The sequence below is a fragment of the Lonchura striata genome, unplaced genomic scaffold, assembly GCF_046129695.1.
Source record: "Lonchura striata isolate bLonStr1 unplaced genomic scaffold, bLonStr1.mat Scaffold_92, whole genome shotgun sequence".
Taxonomy (NCBI): Eukaryota; Metazoa; Chordata; class Aves; order Passeriformes; family Estrildidae; genus Lonchura; species Lonchura striata.
This window is the reverse complement of record NW_027461191.1, coordinates 85,929-106,547: the sequence shown is the minus strand read 5'-3', so window position 1 is coordinate 106,547 and position 20,619 is coordinate 85,929. Positions and strand designations below refer to the sequence as shown.

The window sequence follows — 20,619 nt, the reverse complement described above, 5'->3', positions numbered from 1 at the left end:
TTAACTTAGACCTCATAATTTAACCTCACTTACAGGCCTGACTGGCTCAGCTATCCAAGGCACTCAGACCCCTCAGAGAGCAGCATTTCTGCCACATTTCCCCAGCACAGGCACTCCTGTGTGCACACAGACACAGAGAGTCAGTGCAAGGCACCTGTGAGAAATTCCCCTGAGGGCAGGGAAATGCTCCATGAGGATGCTTTGGCATCTCCCCAGCAGGGAAGGGTTGAGCCTGGAGGAGTGGGGGGATCGGCCCAGGTTCCCTTGTTGTTGGGGATCCCCGAGTGCAGCAAACGGGAGAGTTCCCGGCTCGGAGAGGCCCCACTCAGAGGGAGTCGCTGGCCCAGGAGAGCTCCAAGGGCTCCTTTTGGAGCGCTGTTTGTCGGGCTCCAAGAGAGGGGCTGCAGTCCCAGCCATGTTTCATCCTGGCCGCACTTGGCATCAGCAGCTTTCTTTGGCAGGGTGAGAACAGGGATGTTGTGCCACCGAGGGAACACAAAGAGTTCCCAGGCTGCTCCTAAAGCAGCCAGGAGCTGGCTGGGCAGCAGCAGTGCCTGGAGCAGAGCGTGTTTGTGCTGAGCTCCAGAGGAGCTGAGCCCAGGGGCTGCTGGCCAAGGCTGAGGCCAGCGAGCATTTCTCATCTGGCAGGGCAGCCTGAGAAGGGGAGGGGGGAATGCACCAGCACAGGAACCATGGAACCAAGGGACCATTGTGACACTGTGGGGCACCATGGAACCAAGGGACCATTGTGACACTGTGGGGCCTGTGAGACCAAGGGACCATTGTGACACTGTGGGGCCTGTGAAACCAAGGGGCCATTGTGACACCATGGGGCCTCAGGGAACCATGGAGACTGTCATGACTCTCTGGGGTATCATGGGACCAAGGGGCCATTGTTACACTGAGAGACCCCAGGGATCCAAAGGGCCATTGTGACATTGCAAGAACTCATGGAATCATGGAGACACCATTAAGTGACTTCACAGCCTCATGGAACCAAGGGTCCATTGTGACACTATGGGGCCTGTGAAACCAAGGGACCATTGTGACACTGTGGGGCACCATGGAACCAAGGAGACCATTGTGACACTGAGGGACTCATGGGATCATGGAGACCATTGGGACACTGTGAAGCCCCGTGGAATAAGCAAAGCATTGTGATACTGTGAGGCCTCATGGCACCAGTGAGACCATTGTGACCCTGGGGGTCCCCACAGAACCAAAGGTCCATTGTGACACTGTGGGGCCTCGTGAAACCAAGAGGCCTTTGTGGCACTGCAGGGCTGCAGGGAACCAAAAGTCCATTGTGACACTGCAGGGCCTCGTGTCATCAGTGCTCCATTGTGACACTGGGGAGCCAAAGGAAACCATTGTGACACCACAAACCCCCAGGGTCCAAAGGTCCATTGTGACATTGTGGCCTCATGGAACAGAGGAGTCCCGTGACACTGTGGGGCCTGGGGAGCCACGGAGATCACTGGGACACTGCAGGGGCCCATGGAATCAAGGGAACACGGAACAGGTCTGGCTGGTTTGGCTTCCCAGGAGCTACCTGACAGCTGACCTTGGCATCTTGAGGGTCTCTTCTCATCTGCTATTGAAGCACTGGGGCTCAGGGCTTTCCTTCCTATGGAAAAGAACTCTCCTTCTCCTCTAGGCACACATGGCCAGAATTGGGATTTCACCTCCATTTCCTTATATCCAGGAATTGTTCCCATGGGCATATTGCCAGGACAAATCTGGCAGGCAGTCGTTTGGTAAGGGTCACTGCTTATCTGCCTCCAAAACACGGGGGAAGGCTCCACACTTTCCTTCCTTTGGGAAAGAACTGTCCTGCTTGTCCAGGTGCCCATGGCCTAAATTGGGATTGTCTTCAAAATTCCCTATCTCCAAAGGTTGCCCGCGGACAAAATCTGCCATTCCTGAAAAGTCTGGCTGGCCTTGGCCTAAAGAGGCTCTCACCTGCCTTCCAAACAGTGGGGCTCTGTCCTTCTCCTGCAGGTGCCAATGGCCATATTGGGATTTCACCTCCCATGTTGACTGTTGTGACAGACTGGAGGAGATTGTTGGCTGGAAACATTTCATGTGTGGGGGAGAAAGGGGCAGGTCCAGCCCTGCCCTGGAACCCAGCCTTGCCCTGCCCTGGAACTCCAATCCCCCCAGAGCCTCTATCCCAGCCCAGCAGTGTCTGCCAGTCCCTGGCACAGCACAGGCAATGCTCCACAGCCACCTGTGGAGCCCCAGCCCAGCTCCTGAGTGACCAAATGACCCCAAGTCCCACCTGGGGGAAGGCCCAGGAAGACCAAGGGGTATTTAAGGCTGACCACAAGGCAAGCACACATCTTGACCCTCCCTCCTCTTGGAATTTCCAGCTGAACATTGCTGGAATCCAGGAGTTGGTAGCTGTATGTGAGCTTCTCTGTATCTATTTTGTCATTCTCTCTTTTCTATCTTCATCTTCTACTTCTCTCCTCTTGAACATTTTGATTAACTCAAAATAGAACAGGTTTAAAGTTGGTGAAGATAAATCAAGACCCTTTGTGGCTGACAATCCATCAGACTCTGTCCCTACCCCCACCCCACCATTTCCTACATCCCAGCCCTGGCACTCAGAGCAGCCTTGTGCAAATCTGAGCTCCCTCCAGCCCAGGCTGCACCTGAAGGTTTCAGCTCCTTGGCTCCCACTCCCACCTGCTTTCCTTGGAGAAGGAGCTGCCCCAGACACAGAGGGATGTTCATTTATTGCCAGCCAACAAAGCCTGGGGAAGGCACAGCTCCACCAAATGCAAAAGTCATTCCTCTGCTGGCTATTAAATCCACAGTGCACAGCAGACAGCCTCAGAGCAATGGAAAACACCTTCTGTGCCCAGCACAGATACCAAGGTCCCCCCAAACCCTCCCTGCCCCGATTTTGCCCAGATTTGCTCTTTGCACACACGAGTCACAGTCTGAAGGCAGGAGCTCCCTCCATGGCCAGAGGGAGGAAAAGAGGGAAAGTGGATGAAGAGCTCTCCTGTGCAGAGCCAAGGTCCAGGTGCCCCTGCAGTGGGAACCACAACTCATCAGGTTTGTGTCCTTTGGGCTCAGGGATGGTGAAACTCAGAGGCACAGAAAGGTTTCTTGCCATCAAACACAAGTTGAACATTGGAACAGTTTAATAACCATCACAGCTCTTCCCTCAGCTCTCGGTGATGTCCCAGCAGCATTTGACATGTCCTCCATGCCCAAGGGATTTCTCTACAGGAACAGTTTTAGATAAACATATAAGAAAATGTAATTATTTGATAGATATAAACACAATAAGGATGTTGACTGATATTATATTTATTTGAACTTTAGAAAGAGTGGACAATGCCCTGAAGATCAAAGCATGAAACCAGTCAGCTGAGAGGCCCTTGAATGACCAGAGAGCACTTAGAGGAGGAAATCTTGGAGGAAGAGGAATGATATAGATCCATCTGGTCTAGTGAAGAGATGTCCTTAGAAATGGCTATTTCAACACAAGAGCTGGAAAAAGCTGAAGGAAGAGGGAGAGGAAAGAATAAACAGAATATTGGTGACAGAAGTCAAGAGTAATATTAGTATTATTTCTCCTGCCATCAGTATATTTCCAGGAAATTCCCATGCCGGGTGGTAAGATTTTGCCATTTCCTAAAAGTACTCAAATTTCCCAGATAATAAAGATGTACAGGTATGTTTTGAATCTAACAGGTATTAACACCTGTGCCTGTTTCCAGGCAGACATCAGCTGTGTGCGCATGAACAGGTAGTGCCACTTGTGCCCTGAGGTGCCGAGCTGGGATTGGATCTCTCAGAGAGGAGCTGAGGGAGAGCAGAGCACCTTGCAAGCTGCAGGTCCCTGCCAGCCCCGCAGGGCTCCTGTGCCATCAACATCTGCTCTGCTCCAGTCTGGAACAGGGCCCAGCACGGTGCCGGGATCATCAGAGAGCTGAGGTGTGTGCTGGAATTCCATGCCCTCCCCATGGCACAGCAGCCCTGCATTTCCCTGCTCCAGCCTTGGTCTCCAGTACAGCCATGGCCACTGATGGTTTCTGTGCCAGGCTCTCCCAGCCCAGCCCAGCTCCCTGCCAGCTCTGCCAGCTGCCCTGAGCTCTGGGCAGCACCAAGGGCCTCTCCCCAGCACAGCCCAGCCGGCTCTGGCCCCACAGCTCTGCTCAGCCCAGGCTGCTCTGGGCACTGCCCCACGGCCTCAGCCCCTGCCAAGGGCACAGCAGCAGCTGCAGCTCAGCCAGGACTCAGCCCCACCATGGGGGAAGGGGCTTGGCCAAGGCCAAAGGAGCTCCCTGGCTGCCCTGCTCCCCTCTGCCTGAGGTGCTGAGAGCTCTGCAGCCCCTGCTGCCATCCCATCTGCCCAGGCCAGCACAAGAGCCCCGGCCCTGGGGCCCTCCAGAGCTGCTCCTGCTCCAGGCCCAGGGCCCATCCCAGAGCTGGGGCAGCCACAAAGCTGAGCCCATTTCTGCTCATTGCTGCTCTGATGGAGATGCATCCTCAGCCACATGGAGGTAGCTGATGGATTTTACTGCTCCAGAGGCCTTTTCTTTTCTTGAGCTCTTCAGTTCAGGAATTCAGTGAGAAAAGCTCATAAACATTTGTTTAAAATGCCCAAAGAAGAAAATCACCTGGGAATAATTGAAGTTGTCAACTCTTCTGTGGCTAATAAGACAGATTTGAGAAATGTATTCAATTATAATGTACATTGAAAACAGCGAAGAGATAATGGTTTTGTCCTGTTTTCTTTTCCTGTTTATCGATTGATATAATCAATGTCCAATTGATATTGATCCCCAGCACCTTCTAATGCAGTCTAAACATATATGAGAATCAAGACTCTTGGTGACTGACATTCAATCACTCTTTTGTCCCCACCCCCTCGCCACATTTCAGTCTTTCATACCCTGGCACTCCTATGGATCAGGAATGATGTGGCCAGCAGGAGCAGGGCACTGATTCTTCCCCTGTGCTTGGCACTGGTTGGGCAGCACCTCGAGTGCTGTGTCCAGTTCTGGGCCCCCAGTTTTGGAAGGACCTGGAGGGCTGGAATGTGTCCAGAGAAAGGCAGCAAGCCTGGTGAGGGGTCTGCAGCAAAAGTCCTGTGAGGAGCGGCTGAGAGAACTGGGATTTTATCCTGGTGACACTGCAGGGCCCGAGGATCCAAGGGACTTTGTGACATCAAGGGGTCCCATGGAACCAAAGGGACATTGTGACACTGGGAGGACTCATGGAATCATGGACACCATTGGGACACTCTGGGGCCTCATGGAACCCTGGGCACACATAGCTGGCTGGGAGTGTTGATCTGCTGGAGGGTAGGAGGGCTCTGCACAGGGCCCTGGACAGGCTGGATCCAGGGCCCAAATCCAACAAGGTGAGGTTTAACAAATCCAAGTGCCGGGTCCTGCACTTTGGCCACAACAACCCCTGCAGTGGTACAGGCTGGGGACAGAGGGGCTGGACAGCAGCCAGGCAGAAAGGGACCTGCAGGGACTGATGGACAGCAGGCTGGACACAAGCCAGCAGTGTGCCTAGGTGGCCAAGAAGGGCAATGGCTCCTGGCCTGGGTCAGGAATGGTGTGGCCAGCAGGAGCAGAGCTGCTGTGCCATCACTGATCTGCCCCAGCTCTGCACAAAAACATTGCTGCTGCAGCTCCAGGGATGGCAACAAAATGACGTCTTTGCAGAAATCATTCTTGGAAGATCCTTTAGTTCCTTGAAAACTACTAAAAATTAAAAATGGCACAAACAATGACATTTATTGTGGACGATATGAAAAAAGTAAAACAAAGGGTAAAACAATCCATAACCAAACCATCAAGAATTATCAAAGATGACTTTTATTACAAGTGATGGCAGAAATTGGCCAGCAGTTTAATGTTCCTGAAAGCATCCAGTCATCAGTCTCCACACTGCAGACTTGAGCTCCTTGTTCCTCAGGCTGTAGATGAGGGGGTTCAGGGCTGGAGGCACCACCGAGTACAGAACTGACAGGGACAGATCCAGGGATGGGGAGGAGATAGAGGGGGGCTTCAGATGAGCAAACATAATAGTGCTGAGGAACAAGGAGACCACGGCCAGGTGAGGGAGGCAGGTGGAAAAGGCTTTGTGCCGTCCCTGCTCAGAGGGGATCCTCAGCACAACCCTGAAGATCTGCACATAGGAGAAAACAATGAACACAAAACATCCGAAGAGCAAACATGCAGTAACAGCAATAAGCCCAAGTTCCCTGAGGTGGGAATTGGAGCAGGAGAGCTTGAGGATCTGTGGGATATCACAGAAGAACTGGCCCAGGACATTGCCATGGCACAGGGGCAGGGAAAATGTATTGGCTGTTTGCAGCAGAGCATTGAGAAAGCCACTGGCCCAGGCAGCTGCTGCCATGTGAGCACAAGCTCTGCTGCCCAGGAGGGTCCCGTAGTGCAGGGGTTTGCAGATGGACACGTAGCGGTCATAGCACATGATGGTCAGGAGGGAAAATTCTGATCCGATGAAGAAGGCAAAAAAAAATAGTTGTGCAGCACATCCTGTGTAGGAGATGTTTCTGGTGTCCCAGAGGGAATTGTGCATGGCTTTGGGGACAGTGGTGCAGATGGAGCCCAGGTCGCTGAGGGCCAGGTTGAGCAGGAAGAAGAACATGGCCGTGTGCAGGTGGTGGCCGCAGGCTACGGCGCTGATGATGAGGCCGTTGCCCAGGAGGGCAGCCAGGGAGATGCCCAGGAAGAGGCAGAAGTGCAGGAGCTGCAGCTGCCGCGTGTCTGCCAGTGCCAGCAGGAGGAAGTGGCTGATGGAGCTGCTGTTGGACATTTGCTGTGGCTGCACATGGGCACCTGTTCATGGAGAAAAGGACAGTGAAGAGATAGAGGAGATACCTGTAACCAAAATCAAAGCCATTTCCCATACACCCTCCTCTGTAGGAGACATGGACACACTTTTTTGTTTAAGAGTTCTGGGGTTTTCTTTATAAGCTCCCCAATATTTTTCCCAGTATTCTCTGATATCAAAATCTCCGTGTTTCTGCTTCCCCCAGGGACAACAGAGCAAGTTCTGTGAGGCAGAGTGATGAGAGAAGAGTGAGGGGAGATGGTCTGTCATTCTGACCTATTCAGTTTTCTCTGGACTATCCTTTCTCAGAGGAGGGTGATCACCTTCCACACTTCCCCTAAAACCCCCAAGTACTGCTGAGAGCAGATTGATCCACCCCAGCCCCGCTCCACATTTGGAGCCAAGGACTCACGTTTCTCATTTCAACAACCCAGCAGCATTTCCAGTGTCACAACACCTCTGCCTTTTCCCGTGAATCTTATAACTCAGAGATACTCTACGACATGTTTGCACCCTGGATTGAAGCTCCCAGCTTGGACTGAAATCTCAGGGACACTTCCAAGTGTCCTTCTGATGGCACTGGATGAAGGGAGGTGCAGCTCCTTCCCTGGCTGCACTGCCAGCACTGCCCAGAGCCGGGCACTGGGGACAGCTGTGTCACCCTGAGCCAGCTGTGCCCCCTGCCAGAGCCCCCAGTGCCGGGCAGCTGCTCCTAGCCCTGTGCTCTGCAGAGGGAACTGGGCCCGGGGCTGCAGAGCTGCCCCACGGCTCTGCTGCAGCTCTGCCTGCACAGGAGGGGCTGCACGCCTTGGAGCCCCGGCCCTGAGGGCAGAGGCTTGGCTGGGGCACAGGAGGGAGGGGGCTTGTGCAGAGGGAGGGGCTGCACTGGAGGGGATCCTCTGGACATCTCTAAACTCTCCCTGCCTCAGCATTTCTGGGTTTGGTTTTCTCTCCTTCCCTGATCTTCTCTCTGCTTCCTGGAGATTTTCCTCCTGCAGGTGTTTCCCTGTGCAGGCACTCCTAGATCCCAAATCTCTGTGCACTCTCCTTGGCCTGACAGAACCCTGCCTGTTTGCAGGGCACTGGCTGGGGGCAGGTTCTGTTTGCAGCTGGGAGAAAGGACAGCTCAGACTGAGCCTGATGGCTCCAGCAAAGGTGATGCTGCTGCTGTCCATGGGCACAGTGGCTGCAAGCACATTAGGGATCTCCTGTGAACAAAGTAACAGTTCAGCTGTCCCAGGCACTTCTCAAAATTCCTAATTACCTTTAATATTTAGCCCCGCTACCTGCCATTCTCCAATAGTAGAAAACAGAATAAAAAGTATTTTGAAATTTCCTCATATTTATCTAAATCCTTGTCTTGGGAATATTCTATGACTGATCAGATGCCATCAGCATGTCAGAGCTTCATGAGCATTTCACCTGCCCTGCACCAGAAATACGCAGAGTTGTACTCACAGGGTCTGTGGGCATTGGGATGTTCCAGCTTTAGGAGATCACTGCAGGAGCTGCAGCTGCATTGTCCTGCAGCCAGAGGTTCCTGTGCCAAGGGCTGGCAGTGATTCTGTCCCAGGCACTTCTCAGCCCCTTCCCAGCCCTGACTGATTGAAGCTCTCTGTGCCTCTGTGCTGTGCCCGGGCTGGCTGCAGGCAGTGCCCCAGCCCTGCTGGGCTGGGAGAAGAGCTGCTCAGCAAGAGAAATGTGCTTTTGAAGCTCTCCTTGGTTACCAGGATCACCCTCTGTGCCAGGAGCCTGGCCCAGCTCAGCAGCACAGACACAGCACAAGGACTTTAATGACCCTCTGGGGCTTTGTGCTCAGGCCCTGAACATCAGGCCCTGAGAGGGAGCTGCAGAAACCTCTGCAGAACTCCAAGTCGCAATCCAGCTCCAAAGTTTCTGGGACTTTTAATGGGTCCCACTGAGGGACACAACTGAGAAAGTGTCCCCAGGCCCCAGGCAGAGCAGAGAACTGGAGGCACTGATGCCAGGTGGGGACAAAGAGAAGCCAAGTCTTGGTGCCCTGGGGCACAGCAGGGTCTGTGCCACCAAGGGCTGTGAGGAGACACCTTGTCCTGAGGCCCTGGGGCCTCCTGGCACAGCCCCAGCCAGGCTGGGCACTGTCAGCCCCTGGTCCTGCCCTCAGCATCCCCCCCATGCCCACATTCCAGTGGCCTCAAGGATCTGCTGGAAGGAGTCCCTGGGGAGCCTTGGTCAGGAATGGCCTGGGGGCTCCTTCATGATCCCAGAACTTCAGTACTTTCAAGGTATTTGGTGTTTCCCTTTTGACACAGACTCTGAGAGCTTTGTGGAATCATGGCCCCAATTATCTGCTTTAACGAGTCCCTTGAGAGCTTTGTACGGACACTCAGTGGGGCTCATTAATACTTTGAGATACTCAACTTTTGTAAGGTACTTTGGATTTTTCTCTCCATGCTGGGAATTTTTTGTGCCATTTTTAGTCTCTGAGAGGTTTTTGTGCCATCCTGGCCTCCAGTTCTCTCCTCCAAGGAGCCCATGAGGAAGCTGTGCTGGGGATGGACCTCAGTGAGTCCCATTAATGATTTGGAACACTTTGGGTATTTCCTCCTGAATTTGACTCCTGGAAAGTTTTGTGCAATCTCCTCCCAGGCTCTGAGGTTCCAGGGCTCAGTAACAAATGCACCATGGGGCTCATTAGGATCAAGCAAGTTTTGACAAACCATGGCTCTGCCTTGATTTCCCTCTTGTCTGGGGCAGTTCATCAGGAAATTTTCTGTATTGGTTTTGGTTCATCATTTTGAGATTTCTTGGCCGATGCTTCAATTGGTGTGGTGGGTTCAGTGTTGGCTAATTACCAGTGCACTCACTAGAATATACATACTCATTTCCTGCTGTGAGATAGGATTAGGAGAAAAGCAAATGGGCTGAAAACTTTAAAAGGGTATAAAGAAAAGTTTATCAACAGTAACTAAAAGAAAGAGTGATAAGAATCATAACAAAACTTTCACAACACTTCCTCTCTCCATACAACTTTTTCTTTCTAATTGACAATATATGGATAAAAACCTAAAATTTTCAGTCAGTTTCCCAGTCCTAGAATAGTCTTTCTGCACTTCACTTTAGGAGAGGGGTCTCTCTTTCTTGCTATGGAGACTCCTCCATAAGAAAACCGTTCTTTTGGGGCTCTCAATTTCCATGAAGAGCAGCCACTTGGAAAAAATGTAATTCTGAAATCCCTGCCATTTTTTCACAGCCATTCCCACAGCTGTGTTTTCGGCCATGTCAACTTATGGGGTATTAGCTTAAAGATAAGCTGTTTAAGAGCAAAGATTTTCTTCTTCTATTTTTGAAATCATCTTCATTTCTGGGGACAGAGTTCTTCTCTCCCTGAGGGCACAGGGTCTCATCACTCTTCTCTCATTCTCTGTTGAAACTTCTCATGGGATCACATCTACTTCAACATTTGCTTACTTTAGCATGGAGGCCTTTACTGAACAAGTCATCTCCCCATAATTTCAATGCCTTATAGGGAAAAAAGAGAGGGAAAAAAGATGTATCAATGACATCCTTCTCCATAGCTTTAGCAGAGGATTACAGCCCCAAGATCAAGGCATCTCCTCATCCCTCCCATCTGGGACTCAACTTCCTCTTCCCTGACCTCGGTGTGTTCATGTTGCTCCTCTGTGTGCCTGCCCTGTGTCCTTTTCTCTCACTAGAGGGAGGATGGCAGCTCTGGAAGAGTCAATATCTGCCCGGGGCTGCAGATGGTTCCGTGAGCCCGGCCGGGCTTGGTGGCCAATTCTAATTTTGGCCATGGTCCCTGGACATGAAGACCAGTTCTTTTCCATAGAAATGAAGGAACAGAGTGCCAGTGCTTTTGGGGCAGATGGGAGGTGACAACCAGAGGACAAGGCCAGCCAGAGCTGCCAGATTTTATTCTGAGACATGCCCTTGAATATAGGGCATGTTTTAGGCAGAATGTCAGTTTTGGCTATGGACATCTGAAAAGCATTCCATAGCAAGGAATGCACAGAGCCCCAGTGCTGCAGGAGCTGATGAAAAGCAGCTCTTGACATTCCAACATTAGCCAGACCTGTCAGGTGGCCCCTGGCAGGCCAAGCCAGCCAGACCTGGTCCATGTTCCCTCTCTTCCATGGGGCCCCACCGTGTCCCAATGGTTCCTGGCTTCCAGGAGGCCCTGAGGTGTCACAATGCCCCCTTGGTAACACCAGGCCCAGAAGGGTCAGAATGGTCTCCATGGTTCCATCAGGCCCCACAGAGTCATAATGGTCTCTGGGTCCATGAAGCCCCGCGGTGTCACCATGGCCCCTTGGTTCCATGGGCTCCAGTGGTGCCACAATGATCCCCTTGGTTCCATGAGGTGCCCACAGTGTCACAGTGATGTCCATGGGAAGGGAAGAACCGAGCCCCAGTGTGGCAGCCCCAGTGGGGCAGCCACCAGAGACCAAGGGCAGCCAGAGCCAATGGTACTGGAAGGTTCTGTCTGGGAGCATCCCTTGGATATAGGGAATTTCAGTCATGGACATCCAGAGGAGAAACACAATTCTTTTCCATGGGAAGAAAATCACAGAACACTGGTGTTTCAAGGGCAGATCAAAAGCAGCTACCAGAGGTGTATGGCAGCCAGACCTCTCTGTCCTGGTAGCTTTTGTGTGAAAGCAACCCTTGGATATAGGAAATGTGGGAAGTGGAACCCCAACTTCGGCCATTTCTGCAAAGATAAGAAGGATGGTTCTCTTCCACAGGAAGGAAAGCACAGAACCACTGTGTTTCAAAGGCAGAAGAGGACAGAGTTGCCTCCTGGGAGGCCAAGCCAGCCAGAGCTGTTTGTTCTGGCAGCTTTTGTTATAGAGGAATGCTTGGATATATGGAATTTGAGAGGAGGAATCTCAATTTTGACCACTGACAGCTTGAGAAGGATGATTTTTTTCCATAGGAAAGAAAGCACAGAGCACAAGTTTTTCAAGGCAGGTGAGAAGCAGCCCCCAAGATGCCAAGTGCAGCCAAACCTGTCTGTTCTGACAGCTTTCTCTTGAGAGCAATCTGTGGATGTATGGAGTTTCGGAGGTGGAATCCCAGTTTTGTCCAGGAGTGCCTGGTCAAGATGGATGTTTTTTTCCTTTAAGAAAGAAAAGCGTGAAGTCCAAGTGTTCTGGAAGAAGATGAGATGTGGCCACCCTTAGGCCAAACCAGCCAGACCTGTCTCTCCTGACACCTTTCGTCTAGGGGCTATCCTTGGACACAGGGCATTTTGGAGGTGGAATCTCAATTTTGGCTGTGGGTGCCTGAACAGGAAGATGAGTTCTTTCCATTAGGAAGGAAAGCACACAGCCCCAGTGTTTCAGAGGCACATGAGTGCCAGTCCTCAGGAAGCCAAGGCCATCCATACTTGTCAGTCCTGGCATCATTTTTCTGGGAACTATCACTGGATATAGGGAATTCTGGAGGCAGATGCCCAATTTTGGCTTTGGCTCCTGGTCAAAATGGATGATTTTTCCCATAAGAAAGAAAAGCACATGGTCCCAATGTTTCAAAGGCAGATGAGAGGTGGCCCCTGGGTGGCCAAGGCAGCCAGACCTGTCTCAGACCTGGCAGATTTCATCTGGGAACAATCTTGGCATATAAGGAAATTTGGAGGAATCCAAATTTTGGCCATAGGTCCCTGAAGGAGAAGGACAGTTCTCTCCCCTAGGAAGGAAAGCCCAGAGTCCCAGTGCTTCAGAGGCAGATGAGAAGCAGCCCTCGACATGCCAAGGTCAGCCGGACCTGTCAGGTGGTCCCCAGGAGGCCCAGCCAGCCAGACCTGTTCCATGTTCCCTTTGTTCTGTGGGACCCCACAGTGTCACAATGGTCTCCTTGGTTCCATCAGGCCCTGCAGTGTCACAATGGCCCCGTGCTTCCATGAGGCCTTGCAATGTCACAATGGCTTCGTGGTTCCACAGAGCCCTGATGTGTCACAATGACTCCTCGGCTCCGTGTGCCCTCGCTGTGTCACAACGGCTCCTCTGTGACACTACGGCTGCACAAGGTCACCATGGACCCTTGGTTCTTTTGGGGTCACCGAGTTCCACAATGGTCTCCTTGATTCCATGAGGCAGCACAGTGTCACCATGGCCCCTTGGTTCCATGAGGTTCCCCAGTGTCCCCGTGGTCGCTGTCAGAGGCTGGATGAGATCCATGTCCCGAGACACCTTGGGATGCTCGGAATGCCCGTGTGGGGCCGGGGGCGGGTCAGGCCTTGGTTTGTGGTGGGACAGAGCCCTGCCCCCAGCCTGGCCTGGCAGAGCTGTCAATCACACAGCAGGGGCAGTGCTGATTGGCTGAGCTGTCAATCAATCACACACCAGCAGCTGATGCCTACCCTGACTCTGATTGGTCAATCACCTGGCAGTCCCACCCCAGGGGCGGGCCCATGGAGGCCCAGGGGGTTAAAAGCCGGAGCACGAGGCCAGCCCACGGTCTGGATTCTGCCTTCTCCTGGGGTTCCTCTGTTGGTGATTCTGGAACCTGAGTAGTTGGTGCCTGTGTGTGTGTCTTTCTATAGATCAGCTGCCTTTCTGCTGTTCTCTATTTCTTCTCCTTCTAATCCTGCTTACCTGGAACATTTTTTGGTAATGTAACATCTTGAGGGTTAAAGGTTTTTAGGTAAAGTGGGCAAAGTTAATGAAGTTAATGCCATAAGAGTTTTATGTTGAAGTGGATGTTGTGTGAAACCCTTTGCTCAAGCTCCTTGATTGTCTATATTTTGCCAGTAAAAATTTGTGTCATTTTGACCTCTTAGCTCTGTTGGTTAGAGCATGGTGCTGGTATCGCCCAGGTTGTGGGTTTAATCCCAGTTTGGGTCATTCACTTAAGAGCTGAACTTGATGATGCTTGTGGGTCCCGTCCTACCAAAATATTCTTTGCATCTGGCCATGATGAGAATATCTGGCTGGTGTTTCTCTTGTGCAACAAAATCAAGTAAAGGAACCTTTGGTGACCCCAAAGTGTTCTGGGGTGTTACAGCCCTGCAGACTCACAATGGCCTCTTGTTTCCATGAGGCCCCACAGTGTCACACTGGCCCCTTGGTTCCATGAGGATCTGCAGGGTCACACAGGTTTGTGACATTTGTCCTTGCTGCCCCTCACATCCCCCTGCCCCACAAACAGCCCCGAGCCACCCGTGAGGGACAGGCCCTGCTGTGCCCGGCTGGGCTCAGGGCTTGGCCTTTCTGCTTCCCCCAGCCAGCCCAGGCCTTGCTCAGCATTGCAGTTCCCTGCTCTGAGCCTTGGGCTCCCTGCAATCCTGGCCTCAAGGATCTGCTCTCAGCAGTCCCTGGGGAGCCTTTGGCAGTCCCTGTCCTCAGTGGGGCCCAGTAATGCTTCAAGGGACTTGGACTTTTGCTTCTGACTCCTTGAGCAGATTTTTCAGTCTTCTCTCAGTGCCTGAGTCTCCTGGACTCAGCTGAAGATCCATTGTAGGGCTCATTAAAGTACACAAAACCCTCATTGGGGTGGGCTTCCTCTTCCTGCAATTCTCTACAAGTTTTCAGGCCCTGTACAGCAGATTGGAGTCAGTTTAAAGATCCTTTAAGAAGAGAGTTTTAATAAAACATTAATTATTTATTTTAACAGAGCATTTTTTATTTCCCAGTTCGGAGAAGAGCTGATAGAAGCATTCCCCAGGTGATCTTGACACTGATGTTCTCCTTAGGAGGTCTGGGCATGTAGAAGAATGAGCCCCCTGAGGACTGACCCTGTTTGGACAAGCTGCTCCTCACCCCCAGCCTCACCATGTCTGACATCGCCCACCTGGCACTGACATCCCTGTGCCCTGCAGCAGAACCTTGTCCCTGAGCTCTGCAGCTCCATGTCCCAGCCCATTGCACCGTGTCCCATCTGCTCTCCTCAGGGCTCTGCCTGCACACAGGCCCAGGAGAAGTTTTCCTCGTGGGAAGGAAAGAATGGAAAAGCCTGAGCAGGTTTCCTGAACAACAAACCCTGTTGTAGTGCGGCAATGCGCTCCCCTCGCCGCGATTCCCCGAGCGGTGCCGTGCTGGGCGGTGAGAGGGAAGAGAACGGGCGGCCGCTCCCCCTGCGAAGCTCTGCAGTCCCAGTCGGTGGTGTGGGAACAGACGGAGGCGACACGGGACTTGGGGGTGAACAGGATGGTTTTATTCAGTGAGCCCCAAGACCCCCTCGGAGCGGGAGCAGAGGTTTTATACAAGAATTCAGGGAGACGGGTGTAGGAACAGCAACCAATGAGGGAACAGCAGGGGAGGAGTTTAGGGCAGAACTAACATATCACAAACCTATCAGGGGGAGCAGGGAAGTGAAATAACACAAAATAAGCAATAGGGTTTTGAGTCTCACTAAACAGACAGGGAATGCTCTGGAAGCAGAGGAGGGGGCTAGGATGAATGACAGGGAAGGTTCCAGGGAAAGGGGCAGGGAAAGGGAGGATTGACAACTTGGAGATGAGGGGGTTAGGGGAGAGCTAGGGAAGACTGACAACTGGGGAGAGGCGGAGATTAGGGATGGGGGCGGGGGGGGAAACAGATATTGAACAAAAATCAAATAAAGACACACCACCGCAAAACCCCACTCAGGAGCCACCTGCTCAGTACAGGCTGCCTGGAATTGTGTCACCTTTCTACAAGGGACAGTGTGGCCAGAAATGATCTCTGGAAGCAGAATTCTCTGAGTCTCCCAGCTGAATTCTCTGTCCCTGTCCTTTCCCTGGATCTCTGTTGCAGATGGAAGCTGCTGCTACCATCTTCACCTTTAACCTATTTCTAGAATGCAAGCAGATATTCCCAGCTGTGTTAAGCAGGATTTCCTCAATGTTTCTATAAATCTTTTGTGTCCCCCATGGAACGAAGGGGCCATTTTGGCACTGAGGGAGTGACATGGAAGCAAGGAGTCAATTGTGACCCTGGGGTCCCATGGAACCAAGGGGCCATGGTGGCACAGCAGGGCCACGTGGATCCAGTGGTCCATTGTGACACTGTGGATCCAAGGAGACCATGGAGACACCCCCAGAACCTCATGGAACCAAGGAGTCCATGGTGACCCAGCGGGGCTGCATGGAGCCAATGGTCCATGGTGACACTGCCCATCCAAGGAGGCCATTTGGACACTGTGGAAGCTCATGGGGTGAGGTGGCCATTGTGACACTGAAGAACTTCATGACACCAAATATCCATGGGGGACACAGCAGGGTATCATGGAACCCAGGAACTGCTGATGGCAGTGCAGAAACTCCTGGAACCAGGGGCTGTTGTGGCACTGCAGCACCAACACAGCTGCTGCACCTTGTCCCTGCCCTGCACAGCTCCTTGGGAGGCACAGCAGGAGCAGCACCCTGGGAACCTTGGGAATGCCCCTCTGGGATCCATGGCACACGCTCTCAGGGTCCAGTTCCCAGCCAGAAAAAGATGTTCCTGCCCTTGAAAGCAAAGCTCTTATGAAAGGGCCAAAAGCCAAGTGGAGCAAGATCCTACAGGGACATTTCACTGCCAGCCTTCCTAACTTCACCCATGGTTGTTGTAGCTCATGGATTGGGAATGAAATCAGGGCAGGGCCTTTAGTGGGAGCTGTCCTGGGTCAAGGGAAACACAGAGAGAGAAAGAGAGCAGGCAAAGGAAGGCAGGAGAGAAAGGAGGTGTTTTAGTTTGGAAAGACAGGTGTCTTCTAAGGAAGGCAGGAGTCTCCCCTGAAATTTAAAAATGTAGACTCTTTCTGAATTGTTATAAATTTGAAATTAAGGGGGCTCTCAGGTAAAAATATGGAAGCAGGAATAACAGTTTTTTATTAGGGAAGAAAATTAAAAGATAAAATAAACAATGCAGTGAACTAAAACAACACTGACAGAGTCAGAATACAACCTGACACCCTGTTGGACAGGGTGTCAGCCACAGTCCAAATGGAATGGTGGCTGCAGTCTTCCTGGAGTGTCAGCTGTGGTTCTGTTGGAGAAGTGATCCTTGAGAAAAGGGTGTCTTCTTCTGAAGAGGCAGTGGAAGAGGCAGCTGTTCCTCTGGGAAAATCCAGCCCAGAAAAAGCTGTGTTGGTGCGCCAGAATCTCAAGACTAGATGCAGGTAGGAATGCTTGGCTCCTCCCCGTGGCGGGGCATCTCACAATGGGATGTTACAGTTCTTATCAGTCATGCAGTGACATTCAATACCCATTATCAGCAGATGTCTCCCCTGAGGGAGGATTGATTGTGGAAGAGATAAGGAAAAACTGCCCACTTAACACAGGACAACTGCCATACAGATGGCAAAAAGAACACATCTTGCTTTTCAGTCAGGGACAGGAGGACACAAACAAAATCAGCTGAGAAGGCAGCACTCTGAAAAGCAAACCAGAACTGACAGAAAATGAATGGGACAGAAATCAATAATTCTGATAGTTTTATTTATTATCAAAATAAATCACACCCACCCAGCCCCACACAATCCTGATCTCACACCCTCAAATTTATATCTCACTTTGCCCGATCTCCTTCCAACCCCATCTCATCCTGGAGGCTGAGGAATTGAGTAATTTTGGCATGGTAGTGAGGTGGGTACCAACCATTTTGAGATGGGATTGAATCATTTTGGGGTAAGATTGAAGGGTTTTGAGTGGGATTGAGTCATTTTGAGGTGACAGATAAATCCACCTTGGATTTTGGAGTGCAAAGATATGGAGAATACTACCAGATATCCCCCAAGAACCCACAAATCCTCCAGAATATGTTCCCAAACTGTAAATTCCACCTCAAGTACCTCTTAAATGGTGGGACTTCTGACATCTCTGGTCAATACTCTTTTTAGTAATTTTTCAGGTGTTTTTAAGTGATAAAGACAAATCAGAAGAAAATTAGGTCCAAACCAAAACTAGAGACCCCTTGAGCATCCCATGGGCACTGGACAAAACAAACTCAGCAGAAATCAAATTTAACCCTCCGTAAAATGCCTTGAGGAAGTTTTGCTCTTCCCACAAGTCACTTCTGATGGAAACACAAACAAATCCCAAACATTAATAGACCAACAACAGAAGCAATTCCGTGGTAATTCCAAATTTCATCAGTTTCTGCACAGCTGGCAGGTTCCAAAAAATGAAATATGGAAATTTGACCCAATACAGATTATTAAAAGGAAGGGAACGGTCTGTGTAGCTGTCACAAAGGTGACAGGGATGAAGAAAATAATGATTCTCCCCCCAAGCATGTGAATTCAAAAGCTATTTGGGAATAACTTGAGCTGGGCTTCTTGTAGGACTTTAGTAGCCTTTTGTTCCTCACCTTGGGGTGAATGATCCTTGTCAGTCTCGCTGGTATCATTTGGTCCCTTTCCTCCAGTGATTTTAACAGAATTTTCAAAGAAGGAAAACAAAATATTTTCTTTACCCTGGCCACCCACAACTTCCACTTTCCTCATAAGGTCTCCCAAAAGTCACTCAGAGGAAGCTGCATCCAAGTTTCCAAGAGTTCCTCCGGAAAGAGGCAGAACCTCCGCAAGGAGGAAACCAGGATGTTGTCAAAGGAGCTTGGGGTCAGACAACAGTGCCCTGAACTCACTGTGCAAAATAATATTGCAGTCTGGTTAATAAAATTGTTAGAGAGATGCCCCTGCCCCAATTAAGGTGCTCACAAGACCAAATCCAAAGTGGATTTTATTGACCAATAAATGTGAGGTAGAGAGAGATGGAAAGAAAGAGAAAAGGGGGGAGAGCAAGGGAGTGACAGGGACAGAGATCTCCCTTGGTGCGGGGCAAGTGTGACATTGTCCCCTGTGTGTGTGGCCTTCCCAGGGTGGGGGTTTTACACCTGAGCCAGTTTGGGTAAGGGGGGTGGTGTTCACCCCCCACCCCGAGCAGGGATTGCCTCACTGTTTCAGGTTACAGTGTCAGATGTAACCAAAAGTGTTTTCAGTCCCCATCTCCATAAACTGTTATCAACAGGTGGGGCAGTGTTCTTTATCTCTTCCATGGCTCAGCCCTGATAACGCCCACCAGGGGCCATCTTCTGTTAATGGGCCATTGAGTGTCACTGCAGCACTGATAAAATTACATCATCCCATTGTGGGATGCTCCGCCCAGGGGGAGGAACCAAGCATTCCTGCCTGGATATAATCTCACCCTAGCAACACCACAACCACCTTGACTACTGGATTCCCAGAGGACAAGAGCTCCATAAGCACCTCTGGACCTTCAGAGGAAGACCAGACCCTTCTACAGGATCGCCACTTTGACAGAATCACGTTCATCACTCCAGCTGGACTGCAGCCACCATTTCATCAGACTGCTACCAGCACCCTGAGCAACGGGGTGTCAGGTTATATCCTGACTCTGTCAGATTAAGCCAGTGTTTCTGTATCATTGCCGTGATCTTAATTTTCTTATTCAATTGTCATTCTGTCTTAGACTCTCCCCCTGATTTGCCTTCAAACCAGTACAAAACCCATTGTGCTCATCCCTTGTTTTCTTCCCAAAACAGATTTTCCCATCCCCAGCCCTTTGCCAGATGGAAAAGGCTATAAGGAAGAGGAAGATGCCCTGGGACACTGAGGCAGGTGAGGAGGAAGTCAGTGCCCCTTTCCCCCTCTCTCCTGCTCCATCTCCCAGCCCAGCCTGGCCCCCGGCTGCAGGACAGCCCCACTGCCGGTGCCCTCCTGCCGGGGACGCACTGGGGGGATCTCCTTGCCCTTCCCTCTGGCACAGAGGCAAATCCCATCCTCTCCTTGTCCTTCCTCACGCAGGTGAGGTGCTAAGGGTGGAGAGCAGAGAGGACAAATCCCCATGGCAGAACCTTGTGGAAGAGGCTGTTTTGAGTGGCTCCATGGTGCAGGAACCCAATGGGAGCTGCACCAGGAGGGGCTGCAAACGCAGATCGAGGGGATCTGAGGAGGAAAGATGTGCTCTGGTCCAGGAAGGTGGACAGAGCTTCAGCCAGAGCTCAGGGCTGGTGGTCCCTGAGCAGCTTCATGATGAGGAGAAGCCCCATAAGTGCTCAGAGTGTGGGAAGAGCTTCAGGTCAAACTCCAACCTGATCCAGCACCAGAGGATCCACACTGGGGAGAAGCCCTATGAGTGTGAGGAATGTGGGAAGAGCTTTTTGTCAAATTCCAACATGATCCAGCACAAGAGGATTCACACTGGGGAGAGGCCCTACGAGTGTGGGGAATGTGGGAAGAGCTTCAGGCGGATCTCCCACCTGAGCAGCCACAAGAGGATCCACACTGGGGAAAGGCCCTATGAGTGTAGGGAGTGTGGGAAGAGCTTCAGGCAGTGTGGTGCCCTGATTGTCCACCAGAAGATCCACACTGGGGAGCGACCCTACGAGTGTTCCAAGTGTGGGAAGGGGTTTCAGACTCGCTCCTATCTCCTCTTGCACTATCGAGCTTATACAAATGAGAGGCCCTTTTGCTGCCCCGACTGCGGGAAAGGATTCAAGCACAACTCCAACCTTGTCACCCACCGGCACATCCACACCGGGGAGAGGCCCTACGAGTGTCCCTGGTGTGGGAAGAGCTTCTCAGACCGCTCATTCTTTACCCGGCACCAACGGAGGCACCAGTAAGGGAAGCCCTGCCAGTACCTCAACTGCAGGAAGAGCTTCGTGCTTTGCTCCAGTTCCCTCCCCCACTGCAGGACCCACATTGGGCACAGGTCTGGTGACCCACATTCCCTGTGATCAATGTTGGGAACAGACCTGGCTGCTTCTCCTTTTGGTTTGGCCCTAATTTTCCTCTGATTCATCTTTATTCTTCAAACACAGCCAAAACAGGGTTAAATTAAAGAAACTGATCAAAAAT

At 51.5% G+C, this 20,619-nt stretch overlaps 2 protein-coding genes across 2 annotated transcripts in view; one reads left to right on the top strand and one right to left on the bottom strand.

The window, feature by feature from the left end:
• The window catches only part of LOC144248828 (uncharacterized), a 472,843-nt gene extending 452,459 nt beyond the window's left edge, over positions 1 to 20,384 (top strand). The window contains 1 exon segment of the mRNA XM_077790810.1: positions 19,738 to 20,384. Within this exon segment, the coding sequence (XP_077646936.1) occupies positions 19,738 to 20,384 (647 nt within the window).
• Positions 3,364 to 6,819, bottom strand: LOC144248843 (olfactory receptor 14J1-like). Its single transcript, XM_077790823.1, has 2 exons — positions 5,924 to 6,819; positions 3,364 to 3,394 (listed from the first exon to the last, which is right to left on the bottom strand). Exons 1-2 carry the CDS (start codon positions 6,817 to 6,819, stop codon positions 3,364 to 3,366), a joined length of 927 nt encoding a protein of 308 aa, XP_077646949.1.
• Positions 20,385 to 20,619: the final 235 nt, after the last annotated feature.